The sequence below is a fragment of the Cryptomeria japonica genome, chromosome 10 (genome assembly GCF_030272615.1).
Source record: "Cryptomeria japonica chromosome 10, Sugi_1.0, whole genome shotgun sequence".
In the NCBI taxonomy this organism is placed as follows: domain Eukaryota; kingdom Viridiplantae; phylum Streptophyta; class Pinopsida; order Cupressales; family Cupressaceae; genus Cryptomeria; species Cryptomeria japonica.
The window spans coordinates 172,078,380-172,103,830 of record NC_081414.1 but is presented as its reverse complement, the minus strand read 5'-3'; the positions used below and the strand labels follow the sequence as shown (position 1 = coordinate 172,103,830).

Below are 25,451 nucleotides of genomic sequence, written 5' to 3'. Positions count from 1 at the left end.
CTGTTGGATGTCAATAAGAAGCTAGCAACAGATGTGAAGGATATGAAGATTGACCATGAAGAAAAATTTATGAACCTAGAGATGACAATGGCTAAGATTAATGAGAGGTTGAGAGCAGTTATTACTGTTAGCAGCACAACCATGACAAACAACATAGAGGGTCTTTAAAGACTCAATGAAAAATCCCAATCCCTCATTGTCTCCCCCTCGGCTACTCATGCTTCCCCCTCCATTTCGAGCTATGGCAAAACTAAGGAGAAAGTGCCTATTCTACAAGGTGATACTCATGCCACTCTGGGACCATCGGCTTGCACTCACAGTAGGGACAAATTTAAGTAGGTGAATGCTAGCATTATGGAGAATTTAGCTAAGATTAATAGGAATTTTATTGATAAGAAGATTAAGTCAATTCAAATATGAACAATATTGTGTAGTCTCCAAGTTGTTTGACCCTATTTTATGTTGTACTGCTGCTATTGGCCCACTATGGCTTGGTGTCTAGTTTGTCCTTGTTGACTAGTTTATTTTGTTTGGGTTTCAAGTCCCTGTAAAACCTATTTTACTCTAATAAAAAATATAACATTAATTTTTGCATTTAGTGAAATAGTTAGTATTATTCCATATAGTGATATTTAATCATGTCAATAGTTGGAATATTTTCTCAAACCTTTTCATATTTCAAAAACCTACTAAAACAAGTTATTATATGTAGAACAATCGCCAACTTGGTAAACAAAATGAGCTATTGTATATAGAAAAATCACCAACTTGAAAAACAAGATTCATTATTTTGATATTTTTTCCATTTGAGAGCTTATATCCTTCACATAACACAATCATCCACTATTTCACCTCACATGACTCTTCCCTCATGTTTTTGAACAACATGTTGAAGAATTTTTGCAGTCATGTTTCAATGATTTTTCTTACTCAACATCATGCATATCTCATCATTTCTCATATTTTCCAACCAATGTTTGGTTTATCACTTCCATTTCCCACATTAAACATCAACAAAAATGTTTCAATATAGCATATAAAATTTTATCTAGCATAACTCACCCTCCATGGTAACAACTTTAATACCAAAATAAAAATTAAAATTAAAAAAATCAGTGCTTGGCACTTTATTTAATGATCAGAGCAAGGATTTATATAAAGGAGAAAAATGTTGTTATAATAACTACCTATAATAACCACCTATAACAATGTAATGTAAGATACATTAACATTCAACTACTTTTAGATTATTAAATAATACTTTGACTTACATTAGAGTATGGGTTTTTTCCTCTCAAAAAGGGTTACCCCACAAATATTTATTTTTTGGTATGTTTTCATTTATGTTTTATATGTGTTTATCCTTATTTATGGTTGCAAAGATTTAATTATTTTAAATACTCTCCTCTAATGTTAGTTTAGAAAGAATTTTGGTGTACCTTCCTTTCATCTAGTGGTTACAAATGATAGTATGCCCTCCCTCATCACATCCTAAGATAAAATTAGAAATACATTTCTTAATGAATCTTAACTTGACACATTATTTCCTACATCAACAATAGATGAAATCTTGGTTATAACTAAGCCAACTACTAACTTGGGGACCCTAGTACATAATATTAGCTTACAATTAAAATTAGATTCATATGAATATACATTAAATTTAGAGTGTAAATATAAATTATTGTTGAATATTAACCTACCCAAGGATGAAGATGAAGAATAAGAGAAGATCATGGATTCCCTAAGCCATATCCAAAGTGAAGATCCTTTAATAAGTGAAACAACCCCTAATATTTGCAAAGACTACCTTGATTCCTTCACTACAAATTATGGGTTCATCCCAAATTTCTATTCAATAAATAAGAACTCCCCATGGCATCTATGAGCCTCCTCACTTCCATTATTTTTTTATTATAGTATTTTAATGAAGTTTTAAAAATGTCTAAATAGTTTTGCACACGCATTTTCAAATTACTATACACGTGCATTGTGGCTTGAGATAATATAGTGTAAATAGAATAATATATTTTATGAAATGATGAAGATAGATTATTTTGAGTTACTTAGTTTTATGTATATTTTTATGGTGTTGGACTATCCATTGTTGTTATACAATCTAAAATAATGGTACATATATATATATATATATATATATATATATATATATATATATATATATATATATATATAAAATGTTATTTTACTTTATGAATTTTCACACAATGTATGTACTTCTACATTCGTCTCCTTCCATAAGTGAAAGAACCCCTAATAATTAGAAGGACTAATATGAATTCTTCACTACAATCTATGAGATAATCCCAACTTTCTATTCTATCAATAATAATTCCCCATGGCATCTATGGGCCTCCCCACTTTCATCAATTTTGTATTATATCATTTTAATGTAGTTCTATAAAATGTCTAAATCTTAATTTAAGATTTTGAGAAAAAAGGCATTTTTTTTAATTATAATCATAACATGGATTCTACTTGGAGAATTTCTAGCTTTTCTTTCATTATGATTTAGATCATGAAATATAATTTGTCCAAATAATTTAATTGTTGTAGTTTTTATTTAAAAATGTGCTTAACAAATGAGATTACAAAATCACAAATTGATTTGCTAACATCATTCACATAACATAATAAATTAACAAATAATCTATTTGAAGGATAAGAAAGTGTGTGTTTTTATATAATCTTTTGGATTATAAACTACCATCAATTAACTATATGAAAACTTCTATAGCTTTAGATAGTCCTTTATTTCATTGATGTCCTAAGTTACATGTCAATGCCCCTTTCTCTCATGTTTTGAATCCATTTTAATTAATTTCTTAGAAATTCTAAAATGAGTGTAAGTGCATAGTCTAGATTAGCAAATATAAACTCTAGAAATTCAAATTCTTAAAATTCAAATCTAAATATTAATGTATTTCTTATTATTAGCTTTATGAGTAAAGTTAGAGTACTTTGTCCTCATTTAATTGCTTTATTAGTCTTTGCACATGGAAATACAATTGAACAAATCTTTATTTCAGGCAAATGCATTTGACACATGTAAAATTAGACCACGCCTTTGAAAACTTCCTTACAACCTTATATTTCATAAAATAGGCAATCCTTGTAGCCCTTATGATGTGTTCATGTGTAGATGCAATAGTTTATAAAGATATCAGAAAATGATATTCATATATATTGTAAATAAAAATTCTTTCATTATATTAGTCTAAGCTAACTTAAGGGATGCAAACAAGAATCCAAATTGCAGCCTTGATTAATTCATAATAGTTATAAATAATAAGTAATATATGATAATATGAATAATCTACGATAGCATAAATATCTTAAACAAATCCTTTTAAGACTATGTTCTTAAGTGATATATCTATTTTATATAACACATTCTATATAGGTATCCTAAAATTTATCTCTCAAACATCTTCTAAGTAGATGTATTTAGAATATAAATATTAATTAATTAAATTCATTTAAAATATCTATAAAAAAGGCTTCCCATTTATCTTTTAACATTCATAATATATAAACTATGTTGCTAGGATAGATTTTATAAAAGAAATCTCAAAATGATTATAGTACTAGTCAATTTTAGACATTAATATATATTATTTACTATAATCATTGAATATCAGATCTAGAAATGAACAGAAGAATTCTAAAATTAGAACATGCATCTTATTAACAGCTATATTAAATATAGTTTAATTTGAAATTTTAAAAATTCAAGATACCCCCTTTTGCAACGTTTCTGTGTTTTGAATGGAGAAATCAGTTTTACAACTTGGAAGATTTTTTTTTGAGGTGAGTAGCTGCGAATTACTGCCCTAGACTCCTCTTCAACTGTAAGCCCTGTGTTGCCCGTTTTGGCCGTCAACGCTAGACGGCAGGAGTGACGGGATAAAATCCAAATGAAATTCTCCATTAGATGAAACCCATTTAGCATTTTTAGAGTTAGCTGTAAGCCACTAGGGATATATTTTTTAGGAATGTGCTGAGAAAGAAAACTGAAATAGAGATTTTGAGTATTTCCATGGTGAAGGCTAGATTTATAAATTGGCCGTGGGTGAGAGGTATTGACATTTGTAGGCAAACGAACAGTCTCAAAGTAATCCAATAGGTAGTCAATGGAATGTATTGGGGTTCCGTTTAATTAGCGGTTAAAAGTCTGGTGCCGTGGAAAGAAGAGCAATTCATTTGAAATGGATCACTACTCCATACTCAGATACCTTTAATAAGTCAAGTCATTCAACAAGTCACACATCAAGTGCATAGACTTACAGGTCAACAAATACACACAGTCTGTTAACAAGCATCAGTGGAATATAGCAAGACTTGTAGACACCATGTGAGTGTTGTACAGAGATTACTGCAAGTCCTCTCGCCCTCCTCCACACGGCGAAAAAGCAGGTGGGTCCCCGATTTTTCAGTGTTTGTGTTTGCTGTCACGATTCTCACCGTATTGGTATAGACTCTCGAATCAATCGTTCAACGAAATTTGGAATTTAAAAAACTTTGCAAGTCCGTCCAACACAAATGAAACTTCTCTGCAAATCATACGCTAACACCTTAAATTTTCACAGCGTGAAAACAATTTTCAAGTCATTTTCCCTTTATTAGCGCAACTAATTCTGTAAGTGCTCAAAGGAGTGAAAATAGATTTGACAAGGCCGTGGGAACAATCGAAACTGTTGGGAATGATTTGAGACCGTCATTTGAGCTAGTATATTGGCTAGGAACATTTTCACTTACACCTTACTGAAGATAAAAACATAGGCTACGTAATGCATAAAATATAGCATCGGCTTGAATTCATTGCCAGAATCATTCTGTGCTTTAATTGCTTGCTATTGAACAAGAAATAAAAAGTTAATATAATTTCTTTGAATATTGAGGATTTTGGTGGATAAGTTTTAGTTTTACGAAATGCAATCCATGAGTAAACCAATGACGAAGAGTTGTAAGATTACAAATACTTTTATAGTAATGGGAGAAAGTGAAATATCATTTAGTTTCTACTGACATTCATTCAATTTAACCAATCGAAAGTATAAATATAAAATCTAATTATAGTTCTGCCAAAATCATAGGGGAAGGAAACGGGAAGAAAAATCTAATTAATTTGTTATGTTATACATGGATGACTTTACCAAATCCACATGTAACTCTAAAATCTAATTTGTTAAGCGAATTTTTTTTAGAAAAACCGCGAATAAGAAATTATATGGACAATTATATTTCATGATGTAAATCAAGAGGAAAGAAAATCTAGAAATTCTGCGAGTAGAATCCAAGTTACTGTTATGATAAGTATATCGAAGAGTCCAAACAAAACTAACATTCAATTATAACAGTTTAGAAGATCTAGAAAAATAACAAAGCAAATGCAATGTTCCTACACGAGGAACGACAAAATCACAGAGAAATACTAGTAAACTAATCAGAGGTTCGCAGTAGATAGGCACTTATGATAACTTTGTGAAGAAAGGAGAGGGGCTGCGATATTTGTGGGCAAATAGTTACTAGTAATCACAGTAAACTGATAAAAGAGTCTGGAGAAGGGGGTAGCGCAATCTCCACTGTTCCTTCCAACATCTGAACAACCTTTTTCATTGATGGTCTTAAGGATGGGTTTTCTTGAATAGACCACAGACCCACCAACACCATTCTTTCTAGCTGAGTGGAATCAATTACGATGCCTTCTGATCGCTGCTTCTCCACTAATTTGTCAAGTGAGTTATGTTTGAGGCACTCGTAAACCCACTGAGATAGAAACATTTCGTTTTCTGGGGCGTCTAAGTTGATGGTTTTCCTGCAACAAATGATTTCCAATAACATCACCCCAAAGCTGTAGACATCCACTTTGACAGTGATTGCTATGTTTTTGTGCCACTCGGGCGCTACGTAGCCCTTTGTACCCCGAGCTCCTGTAAATGTTCGAGTCTGCTCCGCCTTCATCAATTTTGCCAAGCCAAAATCTGAAATCTTGGGATTGTAGTTGTCGTCGAGCAAGATGTTTTGAGGCTTTATATCACAGTGGACAACCTGCTCTGTGCATTCTTCGTGCAGATAGAGGATGCCCCGTGCTGTTCCCGTGGCGATTTGAACGCGCGTCCTCCAACTGAGGAAACCTCTGTCTACAAATAAAGCCCTATCGAGCGACCCATTTGTGACGTATTCATAGACCAGAAGCTTGTGCGCGTCTTGGTCGCAAAAGCCATAAATCTGAACAAGATTCTTGTGATGACTCATGCCTATCACGCTCATCTCTGTCCTAAACTGCTTATCCGCCAGGCCATCGGGAAGCAGTTTATCAAGAGTCTTCACGGCAATTGCACTGCTGTCAGTCAGGGTGCCTTTATAAACTCGTCCAAAGGCGCCGCTTCCTATCTCTTCTCTGAATCCTCCTGTAGCGAATTCTATATCCTTATAAGAAAACGCTGCTAAACCCTCCTCATCCGCATCCGCAAGTTTTACACGACCACACCAGCACAACCAAATAATTAGTATGGATGCTGCCACAAGCGCTGAGGAACAGCCCATGAGGCTTATCCCGATCACCAGACGCTGGTCCACCTTGCCCTTCTTGCTAACCTCGTTTGGCAGGCGAGGAAGAGGCGCTTGATTAGAAATGGGAGGAGAGCTGTCCTCTTCCTTAACTTTCACGAAAGTAATAGCGCTAACAGATAGTTCTTGATAGCCGTCTATTAGAGGCAAGCGTTTCTTGTGACACAAGCGATCTTCAAAGGTGACTACGGTGCACATACAGTCATCCATGCAGGCCTTCTTGCATTCGGTCTCGGTAGTATTATCCAGCACCATGTAGTCGTTACTTAAGTCGGTTAAATGGTTGCCCTCTGTCGTCCAATCCGTCTTGTCTAGCTTATACATGACAGCGCTTGCAGAGCAGCTCTGTCCTGGAGGCGAGTTGGGCGAACATCCCCTGAAGTGGTCCTCTTTGTCAGTAAAATGGAAGCCCGGAGGACAAACGCAAAGAGGCTGGTTCAGGCTACTTATTTGACAGATGCCATTGCGTCCACACTGACCTTTCACCTCCGAGCATGGATCTGTAACAGATTGCCATAGAGGATACCAAGAAGTATCTCCGTCTGCGTTCCAAATATACATCCCCAGAATGCCGTCACTATTGAGCGTCACTCTACGGAGAAATCTGCCCCCTTCCGTCTCGCCATCAGTGATGTTTTCAATTCTGGTGTCGTTTTTCAAATACAACTCTCCACTCTCATCAAAAATCAAGTTGATGGGATTATCAGAATACTTATAGGTCCCGCTAGACCAGTAAGCGCCCTGCTCCTCGCCAACGCGCTCCACTGGATAAAGGACCAAATTACCGTCCTCTTGTAAGACCAATTCGAACCGACCCGATGAGTAGTTTGTAGCAGAAGCTTTAGAATACATGACAGACTTCCACTTGAGCATCTGACCTGGCAAGAGGGTATCTGTAAGAAAATCAAAGCTCTGCCAGACGTTGCCCTCTGTGGGATTTATCAACACGAAATTGCCGCTGTCCAGTAATGCAGCCATAGATACATTTACATTTTCAGCGGGACTTGCGTCCCATAGCGGCTTCCTTGAGGAATCCAAGAGCTGAAGCCCTGTGGCAGAAAGCTGCAGAGTAGACCCCTCTTCAACTGTAATGCCTCTGTCGCCCGGTTTGGCCGTCCACACCAGAGTTTTATTAGATATGCTATCAAACCAGACGCCTACTAGATAGACAGCAGGAGTGACGGCATAAAATCCAAATGCAAAATCTCCATTAGATGAAATCCATTTAGAATTTTTGGAATTTGCAGTAAGTGATGAGCCAATGGGAATATATTTTTTCTAAATGGGCTGAGCCAACGCGACTACGAACAGAGTAATGGAAATAAGGGGGAGCAGTAGATTTACTGCCATCAGATTCTAGGATTTACTAGGCCAGAAAAGAAAACGTGTAGCCTGGAATGATAAAGGAAAAGTAAAATAGATATGTTGGTGTGTTTCTATGGTGGAAACTAGATTTATAAATTGGGCCGTGGGTGAAGCGTCGATATGTTTAGGTGAACAGTCAGTCTCAAAGATGAATAGGTAGTCAATGGCTGTATTGGGGTCCCGTTTAATTATCGTTGACAAGACTGTTGCCGTATAAGGAACAGCAATCCAATTGAAATGGATCGCTACTCCTTACCGACCTTTGACGTCTACTGCGTAGAGTCACAGGTCAACAAATGCACCCGGTAACAAGCATCAGCCGAATACAGCATAGACTAGGAGACGCCATGCGCGTGTTCTACAGAGATTACTGCTAGTTTTTCTTACGAGTCCTCTCATCCTCCTCCACACGGCAAAAGGTAAGTGTGTTCTCGATAATTGCACTCCCGATTCTTACCAAACTGGTATAGACTCTCGAATCAATCGTTCAATGTACATTGAAATTTAAATAAATTTTCAAGTCCGTTCAATACAATGGAAACTTCTCTGTAAACCAATCGCTTAATTTCTACTTTGTCTCGGTTTATTTTTTATGTTGGAGTCTTCTACTCATTAAGACTTGATCATCGATGGGTTCATTAAGAGCCTTTCAAGTTCACCAATAGATCATGGTTCCATTGACATTCTCAACTAATTTTTACTTTATTATGGTATCTAATTATGTTAGAATTACTTGAACTATAGTAAATTAGCTAAAAATAAGATCACTTTCAGTGTATTGAAAATAAAAACATAGGTAATTCCATGAAATAAAACATTATCTTAAATTCATTGCAAAAATCATTGTCTCTTAATTGCTTGCTATCAAATAAAATAAAAATTAGCACTTGTTTCCAAATGTGATGCAATGGTTATGTTGCTTGTAATTTATATAAAATATTTTTATGGTTATGTTGCTTGTAATTTATATAAAATATTTTTATAATATATAAAAAAATGATTCACTTAAGAAAATGATTACATTGAATGTATTTGTTGTTGATTATTAAGATGTTTTTTTAAATGTCGTTAATCTTGATATTTTGAAGATGACCTAGCCATCCATTAGAATTGATTTCTAAGAAATGAAATTTCAAGAAAGTTAAATTTATGTATTTTATATATTCAAAATTTAATAATAGAAATTGATTGAAACATTTCTTAATCAATCAACATAAACTCATGCTCTCAATTCCAACAAATTATTAAATATTTGATTAAAAACATCAATCTAACCCCCTTTTTTACAATGGAATCCCCTACCTCTATGATCAAAGATACTCTGGATTTTGGTAATTCAACCTCTGCTAAGGACTCTAACAAAAAAATCTCTTTTTTTGATAAAGTGTTAGGTCTACGTAAAGTTTGGCGAGAGAGTAACGCCTTCGTCTAATAGACCATCTATTTGTGTTTTTTACAGTTGGCTGGGTAATTTCTAGTTTTTGTTTGCTGGTTGATCTTGGTCTAGTTGCTTGGTGGTTCCTTGTTTTTTTTTTGTGTTTTATCTGTAATTAGATGTACACTTCTCATATACCTTAGATAATACTTTTAAGCGGTTACATAATTATACAAATCTATCCCCTTTTTATTAATCGAAACATCAAATTAACCAAAATAAAATTTCCTAAATAAATAAAATAAACCTCTAAAAAAATCCTAAAAATTAAAATTTTAGGAAATACTCTATCTTGTAACCAAAAAATCACTCTCTTAAAACACCTTGCTTTACAAAATATAACTCCTATAAAAGTCTTAAAAATTACTTCCTCAAACTATTCTAAATTCTGAAGTTGCCTCCGTTTGAGTAGGAAATGGAAATGCTTTGATTTAAAGTGCATTTCATTTTCCGTGGGCCCAATTTAGTCGGGTCTGCAGACTTGTTCATTCCCCGTGTCACGTTCGCGTCGTAAAGTCGCAGCATCATAAGGGAAGCATCCCAATTCGGAAGTCACCAAATTGTCAATTGAAATGTCGGTGTTCCGTTCTCTTCACGTTGCCCTCCCAATCAGTACGTGGAAAATTATGGCCATTCGGGCCCAATTTCTTACTACATTGACTTGGATGTGGTCTCGTGGAAGGGGCTACGTACTTAGTGCTCAAGGAATTTGGTTGTCTCCTATGAGATATAACGATTATGTGGATAGGGTGAAGTGTACTACTATTATTATTAAGGTGAAGAAAAAGTTTTTCATTAATTCTCGTCTTTATAAGGAGATTAATGTTTTCACTCAACTATTTTCTATTAATCTTTGTTCTGAAAATGATGTCGGCAAATTTTTTTCCAATTTCATAGTTGTTTGTTCACAATATTGATTTGAAATGAATGAATAAAAGATTTTAATGATGTCCATGAGACTAAATAGTCTATGGGACCCAGATCAACTTTAGTTTATCTTCAGATTCTTTTCGATGTAGGACCACACCTACTGCTAATTTTGACTGAGGTTGGTTGTCTAGTTAATCCTATCTTCTTCAAATATGCTGCATATTATCCACCTACAAGCCATTTTTGTAATGAGAAAGGATATCCTCATAAGATGTGCACTCCATGACGAAGTGTCATTCTATTTCGACCCCCCCTTTATTGCAGAATATACAAGCTCTTTCCTCCTATGTTTCCTTGGGTATCTTCCATCTACCAATCTCACACCTAAGATGATGCAAACCAGTTTTCAATTGTGCAACTAGCATCCTTGCTTCCCCTTTAATAACTACCCCTAAATATGTTTTCTCACCATGATCCTTTGTTGGGTTAAACTCTTTCGAAAAGCTAATGTCCTCATATACAAGGATTAGAGTCAATAGTCAATAGGTCAACTTACTTTTAAAGTCTATTCAAAATAAAAGAAAAATGTTGTGGGCTATGTTTAGAATTTATCAATACATTAGTGATATTCACCAACTTCATTACATTGTTTTAATACACTCTCATTAGTCTAATTTTCTCTTACTTTATGAAACTTTCAATTATACACTCTTATTAGTCTAATCTTCTCTTATTTTAGGAAACTTTCAATTAATTTTTGATATTTATTTATGCACAATTATAACTTTATTGTTCATTTATTGATATAATTGTTAAGTTTATGCACTTATATTTTAATAGTATAATATCTTCTATGATAATAAGATTATTAAACATGAACTAAAATCTTTGTTTCTATACTTATTACCCAAACAATCTCAAATTGAAACCTCATTTTTGTTTATCAAACAATTTTTAAATGAAATAGAGAGGAGATAATACTTATATATGTATATAAGACAATTTTAAATTCATAAATGTCACCAAAATTTTGCTTCTAACAAAGGTGGACTCATGACCTGAACCTTCGAAAAAAATCGACACTTAAAACTGGTTGGGCATAGTCAAACAACGATTATCGCAAACTTTAAGTTGCGTAGGTGGTCGCATTTTGAGTTAGGTGGTCCCTCCATCTACGAAGTCTAGAGAAGAAATGGAAGACTTGTTGACCCGGTTTTATCGGGTCTCGAGTCTTTGTCTACGCTGGGTGTTGCGCACTCATCATAAAGTCGCACCGTAGCTCTAGCCCACATACATTCCGAACGATTCCCCAAACCACATTTATTGTTTTGATTCTCCTGTGGCCTGCATTTGCCCTGACTGACCGCATTCATTCTATGGCCTCTGCAACTCTAACGTTTTCCATAGTTTTCATTATTAGCATGGTCGTGTGCGTTTTGTCTCATTCCCGTCTCACGCCTTACATCAGCCTCCGTTCAACGCTTACAGCTGGTTCCCAAAATTTCAAATGGGTTTCACCGAATGGTGAATTTGCCTTTGGATTCCATTCTGTCACTCCCCCTCTCTACTCGGTGGGCGTCTGGTTTGACAACATATCCGAATTCACTTTCGCGTGGACAGCCAAGACGGACAACATAGAGCTTCGACTCGAAAGGGGGTCTACCCTGCAGCTTTCGAATGCGGGGCTTCAGGTCTTGGATTCTCAAAGACGACTAAAATGGGCTGCAGGCCCCGCTGAAAATGAAAACGAAAGCGTATCTGCAGCTGCAATCCTCAATAGTGGCAACTTTGTGTTGCTCAATCAGTCGGCAGCGCCCATCTGGCAGAGCTTCGATGCGCCTACGGACACCCTGCTGCCTGGTCAGTCGCTGACCTCCAAATATGGCATGCTTTCCAAATCTTCATCCACAAACTTCTCCTCTGGCAGATTCGGGCTCGCAATGAAAGTGGACGGAGATCTGGTGTTCTATCTAGTGGAGAGGCTGGAGGATAAAGGCGTTTACTGGAGGGCAAGTGATAAGATAGAAGATTATGATTCTTATTGTGAGGTCGAGTTGAAGTTTAATCGTAGTGGAAGCTTGTATTTGGTAAATAGCAGCGACATAGAAGTGGCAACGCTCAGTACGGGTGGGGAGGGGGATGGTCAGTTTCTTCGCAGAGTGACCCTTGATACCGACGGAGTTCTAAGGCAGTATGTGTGGAATCAGATGGGCAGTGGCGCCGCTTCTTGGTCAAGTGTATGGCAAGTTCTGGACGATCCATGTACTGTCAAGGGTCTGTGCGGGCTTAATAGTGTTTGTCAACTGATTGAGTTGAAAAAGCCCAATTGTTTATGCCTGCCGGGATTCGATTTCATGGATACAGAGGATCCATCGAGGGGTTGCAGGTCGAATTCTTCACAAGACTACAGCTGCAGTGCAAGGAGAGAAATGGTACCGATTCCGAAAACCAATTGGGCCAAGGATAATGATTATTCAAATTTGCAGGATGTTTCTGAAAGTGATTGCATGCAGGCATGTAGTGACGATTGCATGTGTATCGTAGTTACTTACGAGAATAATATGTGTTACAAGAAGCGTATGCCTTTAATAGACGGCCGGCAGGGCTACGGCATTGCCAGTAAAGCTTTTGTCAAAGTCACCGACCTTTCTATTGCGCCTTTCTCTCCCCCTTCCATTCTTTTGCCTCACGCTCAGCCCGTCAACGTAACCAAAGAGGAGATGCAGGGGAAGGGGAAAGTTGTTCTAATGGTTGGAATAAGCCTGGTGGGTTGTTCTTCAATCCTTGCAACAGCAACGTTCCTGCTAACGTGGTTTTTCCGTAGCTCTATTCATAATACCGGTACAAATACGGTACAGGAAAAAGCCGGGAAGAGCCGCAACTTAAAAGCTTTTAGTTACAAAGAGATCCAGGCTGCTACAGGAGGTTTCAGACAGGAATTAGGAAGGGGTGCCTTTGGTAAAGTTTATAGAGGAGAATTACTCAACGGAAGGGCGATTGCTGTGAAGACACTAGATAAGCTGGTGCACGAAGGGCAAGGAGAAAAGGAGTTCAGAACAGAGGTGAGTATTATCGGTACAAGCCATCACAGAAATCTTGTTCAATTGTATGGTTTCTGCGACGAGGGCGCTCACAAGTTTCTGGTGTATGAATACATGAGCAATGGATCTTTGGATGGTGTTTTGTTTGTTGATAGCGGGTTTCTTAGCTGGGAGTTGCGCGTGGGAATTGCCATTGGGACCGCCAGAGGCATCCTGTACCTTCATCAAGAATGCGCAACGCAAATCATCCATTGTGATATAAAGCCGCAGAACATTCTGCTCGACGAAAAATACAATCCTAAGATTTCTGACTTTGGCTTAGCCAAATTGATGAAGGCAGAGCACACTCGAACTTTTACGGCCGGGGCTCGTGGTACAAAGGGTTACATGGCACCCGAATGGCACAGGAATGTCGCCGTTACCGTGAAGGTTGATGTTTACAGTTTTGGAGTGATGCTCCTTGAGATTATCTGTTGCAAGAAAACCGTCCACTTAGATGAAGAAACTGAAAGCCTTCTGTGCGACTGGGTTTATGAGTGCTTCAGACACGGCAGACTTGTACAATTGGTAGAGCAGCAGCAGTTAGAGGGTGATACAATTGAGCCAAGGCAGCTGGAAAGAATGGTGTTGACGGCGCTGTGGTGCATTCAAGACAATCCTGCTCTGAGGCCGTCAATTAAAAAGGTTGTGCAGATGTTGGAAGGAACAGTTGAGATCGCAGTACCCCCACCTCCTTAATTTTTCCATCAGTAGCCTGCTAATAAATGAAACTGCTTTCACAATCATGTTGTAATACTCTCAAATCTAACGAGTCCAAACCCCTTCTCATGCTTGTATTACTATATCATCATACCCGTTCTCCTGCTTGTATTACTATATCATAGTTTTCTATATCATAGTTTTGTCTTTGCAATAAGCTTCTTCGCTTAAAGTAAATTCACAATTCCCCCAAAAAAAAACCTTTCTATTTGTAACTGATTTCTCTCTTCACAAGGCAGCTGCTTACCTTATTGGCTTGCTTGTAGTGACTATTGATTTTAGTATACGTTCTCATATAACTACCTCTTGCATCAAAAAGAGGTTCAAGGTTATCTTATAGAAAAATATAATTTGAATAATATATTGAAAGGTGTAATCTACTGTGAGTAATTACTTTTCTACACAATCTCTCAATAATATACCATATATTTAAAATCTATGCAAATAATTAAATTATCAAACTGATTACATTAAATACATTTGTTGTTGATTGTAGTATAACCTGAATAATATGTAGACTCAATCATCTGTTCTGTTGTCCCCCAAAATTGTTTTGAGTTTTTCATTTCAAGAGTTGAACAAATGCTTGATTGTAATCCAAAATAAGTCTATTGATGGGCAACCTTGCTATGAAATATTCAAGAATATGATCACCCACTATGATGATAATTGGTATCCTTGTGAACTTTGAAGTATGTATGCAACCTAACACCATCTTTGTGTAGCAATGAAGCCGAAAAAGGGGGATTAAATTGATTAATTCTTTTCTATTGTCACTAATGTTCGTATTGCATCAATATGTCCACACTTGAATTTGAATTTGAAGTACAATGTCTATAAGTTATATATGTCAAACATAATGACACGAGTCCTTTGTGAAAGCCAAAACTATTAACTCTAGACATGATATATTAGACTTTAAGAGCCCTATAAATCTTCATTTTGGTCACTTGCATTAAATAACATTATGAACTGAACAGTAGTTGAATTAGGATATTATAAATTAAGTAAACAATTTAAATAATGATTCAAAAGATAGCTAATTTTAAACACATTTGTTTTTTACCTTCTACACTTGCATCCTATGATAAATGTCATACCTCCTCAAAAACTATAGAACATAAGCAATAAAATAATTAGGTGCCCATTTCATATTGACTATTGATATTTCCTTCCTGTAATTGATGTAGATTTCTGGAAAATAAAAAAGTAAAGAAAACATAATTAGATGTAAATTATTGAACATATTCAATACGAATTATGTAAAGAAAATATAGTTCTGACATGGTCTAATATATGATGGAGGTGACGTTTAAATTGTTTTGTTGAATCAAATTGTCATTCTTTTATCTATGGAAATAAATTTTGAGCATGAATTTTATGTTTTGTGAGTATTAATGTTTTTAAAAGTGCATTCCCTATGTTTAAAAGATTTTTTATTTTCTCTAAATTTGAAACTTAGGTTGTGAGTTGAACTCTAAATTTCTAAATTAATTCCTTATATTTAAAAGAATTTTCTTTTTCAAAATTTGAAATTGAGGTGGCGAATTGAAGTCTAATTTTTTTAATTAATTAATGTTTATACAATTGACTACAATATAAATTCCCATCAAATTATAGAGGTGATTAAAAATTATTTTTTTAAAATCCACTTCATATTTTCATTTATGTTATATTCTACACTCAGATCAGATTTTATGATTTTATTCATAGCTTTATTAGCTTACTACTTGTAGTCCAAAAGTCATGACAATGACAGTACCCATAGCTTAAAGCTTCACAAAACTCATCACATACAAACATGAAATAAGGAGGTTTTCATAATTGATAACTTAATTGGGTCAACAAAACATTTTTAATATTGTCCCTACCATCAAATTGATCACTACAAATTTATCTTTTTGATTTTCATTAGATAATACTTCAAGTACATGCAAATAAAATAGAAAGTACTTGGATAAACTTTTGAAAGTATAGATTGGATCATTTCATTTTTGTATTGCTATGTGATACTCATATTTAACTAATGGAGATAGTATATTATTTTTTCTTGATTTTGAAATGCCCAAATCAAATTAAAAGTGTATGGCTGCATGCACCCACTAATCTTGATCCTAGAGTTAGCTAGTTTAAGTCTTAATAGGACTATTTTAAGACATAAGCAACATGATTTTTTTGAGTCTCCCTCCAATAATATCTACTATGCCCTAAAACAATGGGAAACCCATCACAATCAACATTTCAAAGCACATATGGTGATATGCCATTAGTTAATGGATACTCTGAACAGGTCACTATGAAAAAGTCTATAATAACTCTAAATTTGCACCATTGTAAGAGACTTAAAAATTTCTTTATTATACCTCAATAATTGCTAAGGCTGACAGACTGTTTCTTCCATCTCTAATCAGTCTCCTAAGTTGAAAATTCATAATGCTTTTCTTGATTTCGAAGAGATTTTATAGCCAACTTGATGGAAGTAATGCAAACTGGTATCAAAGGACGAATTGGTAGTGAAGAGGACAGTGGTATATCGGTAGGTCGGTGAAGCAGAAGGAAGATGTGGTCACCATAAATCTAGGAGTGGTGATCGATTACAAAGTTGTGATGGAAAAAGGTGAGTTGGTTGGTTTGTGATAACACCAAACTAAAGGTTAGTGAAGTCAACCTCAGTCATCATGCAGTTAAGCCATGGTTCTTGCGGATTTTTTGGTTTGCATTTCAAAGACTGAACTCGACCCAAAAGTTTCTATTTCTAGGTGATACGGTAGCAAATTTGGATGAACAGTTGGTGGAATTGTTGCAGGACGTGTAGAGAAAGAGTGAGAAGATTTGAATTTGAAATCTACCGAGATTTGTGATTATATTAATTAAGGAAAGACTTGAAGGTGATGACAGAGGGAGTATAAAGTGTTTTGAGTTCATGCAAAACATTTTGATCAAAAAATTTGCAAAGTACAAATCCTGTGAGAGGCGATCCAACATGCAGAGTGAAGAGTGAGGGAATGCTAAGTGATTTAGCATAGCAAAGTGTGTGTGAAGTAGACTAGTAGAGTGTAGAGCCAAGGGTATGAGCAGAGAACCGGTGTAGTGCAGAGGAGACATAACCAATACAAACAGAATATGAGATTTATTGTGATCTGATCAAGCTATCAGTAGCTATTCTAACAGATCAACTTCTTGTTGCTTTCTAACCATTTCAACTAAAAATCCCTTAACCGAGTGCACTCGAATAGGTCTTGTTGTTAAAATCCCTTAATCGGGTGTCATCTTGATTGATGATTTAAGTCCTTTAATCAGGCTACCTTTAACAGGGTAAAGGCTTTAAAAGGCCTAGATTCAAATCCCTTAGCCGGGTGGCACTTAATAGTGTCTATGTAAATCTCGTAATAGGGATAGCTCCTTACAAAGCATGCTCTAGAAGAGTACAAATTTTGTGAGCATCAACTCACACCGTGGTTTTCTCCCATTTTGGTTTCCACGAGATAATTCTAGGTGTTACTGTGTATCTTTTCATGCATGCATGTTCTCCTGCAATAACTGATTGTGTTGATAAAATGTTAAGTTAGTGCAGACTTAAGTAAAAGGGTTTTAATTCTGTAAAACTGGTAGTTGACTGATCCCCCCCTCTGTCACCGGTAGGGACCAACAATTGGTATCAGAGCTCTAGTCCTCAATTTCAAAAGAGCTTGCAATCTTAAGGAAAGATCCAAGATGATGCGAAAGGAGGGCCCTAAGTTCTCTAAAGAGAATTACACTTTATGGTGTGGTAGAATGAAGCTCTACCTAAAAACCCTAGGAGATCAATACTGGAATCTTGTAAGCATAGAGTATAATGAACCTACAGGGGTTCTTACCGCAGATCAAATCAAAGAAAGGTAAAGACAACATTGCAACTATGGATGCGATTGCTAGCACTCTATCTAATAATGAGCATGCTAAGGTTCAAGATTTGAAAATAGCCTATGAGATGTGGAATAAGCTGAAGATTGTTTATGGAGGAGATCCTCATGTACAAAAGGCTAAGGTGGACAACTTTAGAGGCAAATTTGATGAGATGAAGATGCAAGAAGGAGAAAATATAGAATAGTACAACAAAAGAATAAAGGATGTGGTAAATTCCATCAAAAGTGCAAGAGGAAATCTTGAAGAAGATGACGTGGTTAGCAAAATCTTGAGAACCTTGCTACCACAATAAACCATAAGGGTTTATGCAATTCAGGAACTCTGATCTTTGGGAACAGTGAGTGTTTCGCTTGACTCACTAATAGGTAGGTCAATTGCTTTTGAACTAAGCAACTATGATAACAGTATGCCAAAGATTGATGTTGCCTTCAAAGCTTCCATGATGTCTACATCAACAAGGAGAAGAAAAGAAAATGGAAATAGTTCTACTACAAGAGCCGGTCATTCTCATGAACGTGACAACCTGTTATCTAAAGAACAGGAACAAGATGAGATAGAAGCTCTATTAGAAAGAAGGCTACCAAGAGGAAAAGGAAAACATAAAGGTAAGCTCCCCTTGAAGTGTTTCTCTTGCAATAGAATAGGTCATATTGCATCCAGATGTCTTGACAGTGATAGGAAGGATAACTTTAGAAGCTACAAAGACAAGAGAAAGGAGTGCTATCTTGCAAAAGAAGAAGTTACCGATGAAGAATCATAAGGATCTGATGGAGATGGAATTGCATTTGTAGTGCTAAAGGAAGATAACATCGAGGAAAGTGATATGGCACTAATCTCTAGTTCAGAATGGTGTGGAGACTGGGTAGTTAACAGTGGTTGCACTCACCACATGACCGGTGACAAAAATAAATTCCTCGGCATGCAAGACTGTGATGGAGGATTGGTAATATTTGGCAACAATGCTCCTTATGTAGTAAAAGTTAAGGGATCTATAGCCCTAAATGATAAAACCAATTGTGTGATGTTTACTAGGTAGAAGGGCTAAAGTATAGTCTATGAAGTGTTGCACAACTTAACAATAAAGGTTAGTGGTTAGAATTCAATGAAGGAATATGCAAAATAAATGATAAATCAAGAAGTCTGATTGCTACTGGTAAACAAAGTAGAGGTATTTTTTTCTACCTAGACACCATTGTAGGTAGTTGTCTAATGGCAAAAGTAGAAGACAATTGGTTGTGGCACAAAAGATTGTGTCATGTTAATTTTGATAGCATAGAAAAAGTTAGTATAATGAAGTCTATCAAAGGTATGCTTGATATTATGAAACCTGAAAATGCTATGTGTATAGAATGCCAACTAGGAAAGTTGACTGGATCTAGTTTTAGCAGCAAAAAAAAAAATAAAACCCTTTTTTGTTAAAAAAAGAAGTTTTTTCACATTTTTTTTTGCATTTGGCCTGGGTAAGCCATTAAACTACCAAAAAAATTATTTATTTATTTATTTATTTCTTGAAATCCATGCCCAAAAAGGGGCAAAATAACCCCAAAAAAATCTAGAGCCAAAGTTGTCCAAATTTGACAAATTTTACATAAAAATGAGGTTTTTTGGGTGTTCTGAGCTCAATGGTGAGGTCCGTTTGAGCCCAAAATGCTCACAAACAAAAAAGTACCCTAGATCCAAATAAAAAACTCTAAAAAACTTGAAACCCTAACCTCCAAAAAATCTTCTGAAAAATCAGGAACAAGTAGCAGTAGATGTAGGCTTTGATTCCATGAAGAAGTTGAGAAGTACAACTTCAAAGATCCCAAGAACACTTGCAAGCAAAATACCTATCAAAAGAGAGGAATGGAGGCAAAAAACCAATAATGGCTCTAAAGAAAAATATTATCATTTAGAGAGGGAATGAGTAGAAAAGTATAATACAATCCTTATAAAAGGAGATTAGCAACCCTTAAGGTGTGCAACCCTAAAGAAACCCTAAAGGGATAATGTGTATTTAATAATTTTAGAATAATTATTAAATACCTACAATATTATTAAATGCCTAAGTTTAGCTTAAGTGTAGAGTATAATAGACTAATCATTGAATAAATAATTATTAGCCACAACATGATAACTCTAACAATTATTGTGAGGTGATAATCTCTCAATAGTGAAAGCTTCTACATCTGATCATTATCATAAGGTTTCGATCTTACGATATTGATTGATCATACCATTATGATGGATATCATGGGATGCGATATCTATGGATATGTCATAATGGTTTATATCTCCAGTAGTAATATCTACGGATATGCCATAATGGTGGATATCATGAGACATGATATCCATGGATAAGCCATAATGGTGGATATTACATAAAGAGGTATTCATGGTGGATTTCATGTGACATGAAATCTGTGGACATGCCATGTAGTAATATGTTTAGATATACCATGATGGTGGATATCATGATACGTGATATTCGTGGACAAGCCATAATGGTGGATATTACATAAAGAGACATTTATGGTGGATATCATGAGACTTGATATCCATGGACATGCCATTAATACTTGGTATCATAGTAAGGTGATATCTTCCTATTACACATATAGTGAAGCTACTCATATCATCATCTTAAGGTGATGCATCTTACTAAAGGATAGAAGGATTCCTCCATAGCTAAGAGGGAGTGTTGAAGATATGTAGCTATGGTCGAATTCCTCTAAATGATCTAATCAAATTTCCAAGTGGCCTATTGGCCTTGGACATTTGTATTATTTATTATCCCCATCCTTCACTTAATTGCAAATCAGTATTGTGATTATCAATGATAATATTACATTATGATTATTATTGATTTGCATTATAATCATAATCTAATATCATGATCGATTATTATTGATTTACATTATGATCACTTGATTAACTATCGGTTCATATGCATAATATATATATATCACACACACACACACACACACACACACACACACACACACACACACACACACACACACATATATGCATATGTTCCATTTGGAATGTTGCCAAGGTGGATCGATAATATCGTGGAGAACATTCTGATCAATAACACTTTGAAAGGAATAATGTGTACTCAGCATTAAAGAATCTGATAATTTTGAACTGTGTATAATTTGCCATTTTTTGTAGTCAGAAAATATTCAGAAATCAATATTATAATAATCATTCTGCAAATTGAAATATACAGTTTTATGGTACATATAAAAAATAAAATTACCAACTTTTATAAATCTGATACAAACTTAACAAATTTTATTAAATTGTTTATTTATTTTTCATGTGTGAACTTCCTAATAGATTTTCTTACTACACCTTATGAAGCTAGACTAAAATTAAATGGTGAACTTTCATAATTAATAATGTTATAAAAAATAACATGTTCTTTTCTCTTTGAAATAAATTATTGATTTAATTTATTATGTTATGTGGATGACATTACCAAATCCACACGTGATTCTGTAATCTAATTTGTTAGGCAAATTTTTAAGAAAAAATGTGAATAAGAAATTATATGAACAATTATATTATATTTCATGATGTAAATCAAGAAGAGAGAAAATATAGAAATTTTGCCAGTAGAATCCAAGTTATGGTTACGATAAGTATATTGAAGAGCCAAACAAAACTAATATTCATGTATAACACTTTAGAAGAGCTAGGAAAATAACATAGCAAACACAATGTTCCTACTCAAGGAGGGACAACAAAATCACAAAGAAATACTATAAACAAATCAGAGGTTCACGAAGAAATACTAGTTAACAAATCAGAGGTTCAGGGTAGATAGGCACTTATCATAATTTTGTGAAGGAAAAGAGAGGACTTCTATATCTGTGGGAAAATAGTTACTAGTAATCAAAGTAAACTGATAAAAGATTCTAGGGCAATGCAATATCCATTTTTCCTTCCAACATTTGAACAACGTTCTTCATTGATGGTCTTAATGATGAGTTTTATGGAATATGCCATAGACCCACCAACACCACTCTTTCTAGATGAGTGGAATCAATTATGATGCCTTCCGATCACTGCATCTCCATTAATTTGTCAAGTGAGTTATGTTTCAAGCACTCGTAGACCCACTGGGATAAAAAGATTTCATTTTCTGTGGCTTCTAACTTGATGGTTTTCCAGCTGCAACAAATGATTTCCAATAACATGACCAAGGCAGTGATTGCCATGTTTTTATACAACTTGAGTGCTACATAGCCTTTTGTGCCCTGATCTCCTATAAATGTTTGAGTCTTCTTTGCCTTCATCAATTTTGCCAAGCCAAAATCTGAAATCTTGGAGTTGTAGTTGTCGTCAAGCATAATGTTTTGAGGCTTTATATCACAGTGGACAACCTATGCTGTGCATTCTTCATGTAGATAGAGGATACCCCTTGCTGTTCTCGTGGTGATTTGAATGCTCCTCCAACTGAGAAAGTCAATGTCTACAAATAAAGTCCTATCGAGCGATCCATTTGTGACATATTCATAGACCAGAAGCTTGTACGAGTCCTGGTCGTAAAAGCCATAAAAATCTGAACAAGATTCTTGTGATGGCTCATTCCTAGCACGCTCATCTCCATCCTAAACTGCTTCTCTGCCAGGAAATCGGAAAGCAGTTTGTCAAGGGTCTTCACGGCTATTGCGCTACCGTCAGGAAGTGTGTCTTTATACACTTGTCCAAAGGCGCGTTTTCCCAACTCTTCTTTGAATATTCCTGTAGCGAATTCTCTGTCTTCATAAGAAAAAGTTGCCAAACCCTCCTCATCCTCATCTACAAGTTTTCCATGACCACACCAACACAACCAAATAATTAGTATGGATGCTCCCACAAGAGCTGAGGAGTAGCCCATGAGACTTATCCCGCTCACCAGGAGCTTGACTAAAAATGGGATCAGGAGAGTGGGCCTCTCCCTTTACTTTCACAATTTTTTTAGTTCTAACTTCTCGACCTTGATAGCCATCGATTAGAGGAAGACGTTTCTTGTGACACAATAGACCTTCAAAGGTGACTACCGTGCACAGACAGTCATCTACGCAAGCCTTCTTGCATTTGATCTCGGTAACATTATCCAACACCATGTAGTCGTTGCTTAAGTTTGTTGAATAGTTGAAGTATGTCATCCAATCCTTGTTGTCAATCTTTAACATCACAGCGCTGCCCTGCGGGCAAGTTAGGTGTGCATTCTCTGAAGTGGTCATCTTTGTTAGTGAAATGGAAACCCCGAAGGACAAACATAAAATGGTTGGTTCATGCTACTTACTTGACAAATGCCATTGCACCCACACTGACCCTTCACCTGGGAGCATGGATCTCTCACAGCTGCCCATTCAGATGACTAAGAGTATTTTTCTTTGCATTCCAAACATGTATCCTTAGAATCCCGTCACTATCGAGCATTACTTTGCACAGATATCACCTGCTTTCTATATTGCCATCAGTGATGTTTTTAATTCTGGTGTCATTTTTCAAATAGAAATCTCCACTCTCATAAAAAATCAAGTTGATGGGATTATCAAAATATTGATAGGTGGTTTTATGTTGGAGGTGGATGGAGAAAAAAACTCACAAATTTAACAAATAAAATCACACGTAAAATAATATGATGGGATTATCAAAATATTGATAGGTGTTGCTATGTTGGAGGTGGGTGGAAAAAAAAACTCCCAAATTTAACAATTGGAATCACACAAAAAATAATATTTACATAAAGAGGTTATATTGTGTTGCAGCACCCAAAACATATTTTTATTGCTTGAAAAAATCATATTACATCTGCCTCTTTTATAGAGGACTTCAAAAAATTATAGAATGAAAAATATTGTATATAATAGTCAGATTTGCATGACTAATGGAAATAACAAATTGTCTGCAAGACTAGCTGAACGGTGGGATTAAAGGCTCACGATTGGAGCTATTAATAGTGCTTGCATGGTGGACTTGGAAGTTGACAATTTAACTGCAGCATGCATGCTTGCGGAGGAACTAGAGCTGGAACCTGACTAATTTTGCATATTAAGTCTTTTCATGCATACAATACTACATGGTCGGTGCATGATCTTTCTTGCATGTAGGAGAAATTACGATAGCTCCAACGATCCCCCTTAATTTTGACCGTAAATGCTACTCCATGTATAGTTCCTTGACTATTGTCTTATTCTCTCTCATTTTTTGTCTTCAGACTTTATCGAACCTTCTCTTTCTTGGTAGCTTCAAACCAACTCTAGATATGTTGATCTTAATAACCAATTCTTAATAATAGTGTCATTCATTTGGTTTCTCCCACTGCTGCGACAATCTCTCAAATTCTGATTTTCAAATCTTCAAAATACCCATCTTGAGCTTCTTGCTAATTCACTTTCTATAGATGTCTTATAAGACACTATTTTTCTTTGATTGATCCGAATTATGGATTTGGATGACAACACCTGAGTGAGAACCTGTGGTATTGTGGATTTGATCACATGAACAAGCTAAACACAGAATTGAAGCAAGCCAAAAAGTAATCCATTCAATTCGAAAATCCAACATATAACAGTTCATGAGATTCCAAGGGTCACCAAAACCCCTTGAGAATCGAAACCCAACAGTCATATTTGTTTATTTACATAATAAAATCCAAAACTACAAAAATTTCAAAAAAACCATATGAAATTTTATCCTAACTTTAACTAGACATAACTTTCTACTCAGGTCTTAAAAATTGGGAGCCATTTAACTTGTTGGAAAGGTCTCCAAGAGTTGGAGGCAAAGTCCTAAAAGAACTTGCCTATGGCAATGTTCTAAAGAATAGGCCAAAGTTTCAAGGGCTGAAAATACCCTGAAGGCCTTCAGAAAAGCCAATTACTAGAAAAAAATATGAATTTTTTTTTTCCAATATTTCAAATTTGCTTTTGATCATTGATCCAAAGTATTTGTTATGCCTTTTGAATATTCAAATCTTGGTTGATTGCTATCAACATATGAACATTTAAACTTGAATAAATTCTTGATCATACCTGTAAGCTTTTGCCAACTTGTCCCACAGCTCCATCCATAATCCATTTTCATACAACCTGACACATATTCATTATTTGATTCTCTATTCCAACACATCTTTTTACAATGATTTCTTAACCGACATAGGGTACAAGGATGTAAATCCTGATATTTTCCTTTTATATGTCCTTTCCTATTACAATGTGAACACTGAATACATTGCCTTCCTTGATCTAATTTGCCTATACTTGAAACATTGGTATCTTTCTTGCCTTTACCTACAACATACCCGAGACTTTCATATTTGGGCCTCATTATTGGCTCAAATGGATCCTTCAATCCTCGTTCATTCTTACCCAATCCTTTACCTTTATAACCCATTTTTTTCATAGTTTTCAAACCAACATTCATTTCATTGCCATTATAATTTTCTTTTTGACAATCTTTATCACACACTTCTTCTTCAGCAAAAACACACTTACCATGTG

At 35.4% G+C, this 25,451-nt stretch overlaps 2 protein-coding genes across 2 annotated transcripts; one reads left to right on the top strand and one right to left on the bottom strand.

The window, feature by feature from the left end:
- Positions 1-5,342: 5,342 nt before the first annotated feature.
- Positions 5,343-8,291, bottom strand: LOC131047659 (G-type lectin S-receptor-like serine/threonine-protein kinase LECRK3). The gene has a single exon (XM_057981456.2). It carries the CDS (start codon positions 7,567-7,569, stop codon positions 5,554-5,556), a length of 2,016 nt encoding a protein of 671 aa, XP_057837439.2. The 5' UTR covers positions 7,570-8,291; the 3' UTR covers positions 5,343-5,553.
- A 3,028-nt stretch (positions 8,292-11,319) lies between these two features.
- On the top strand, positions 11,320-14,371 carry LOC131047624 (G-type lectin S-receptor-like serine/threonine-protein kinase LECRK2). The gene has a single exon (XM_057981403.2). It carries the CDS (start codon positions 11,638-11,640, stop codon positions 14,038-14,040), a length of 2,403 nt encoding a protein of 800 aa, XP_057837386.2. The 5' UTR covers positions 11,320-11,637; the 3' UTR covers positions 14,041-14,371.
- Positions 14,372-25,451: the final 11,080 nt, after the last annotated feature.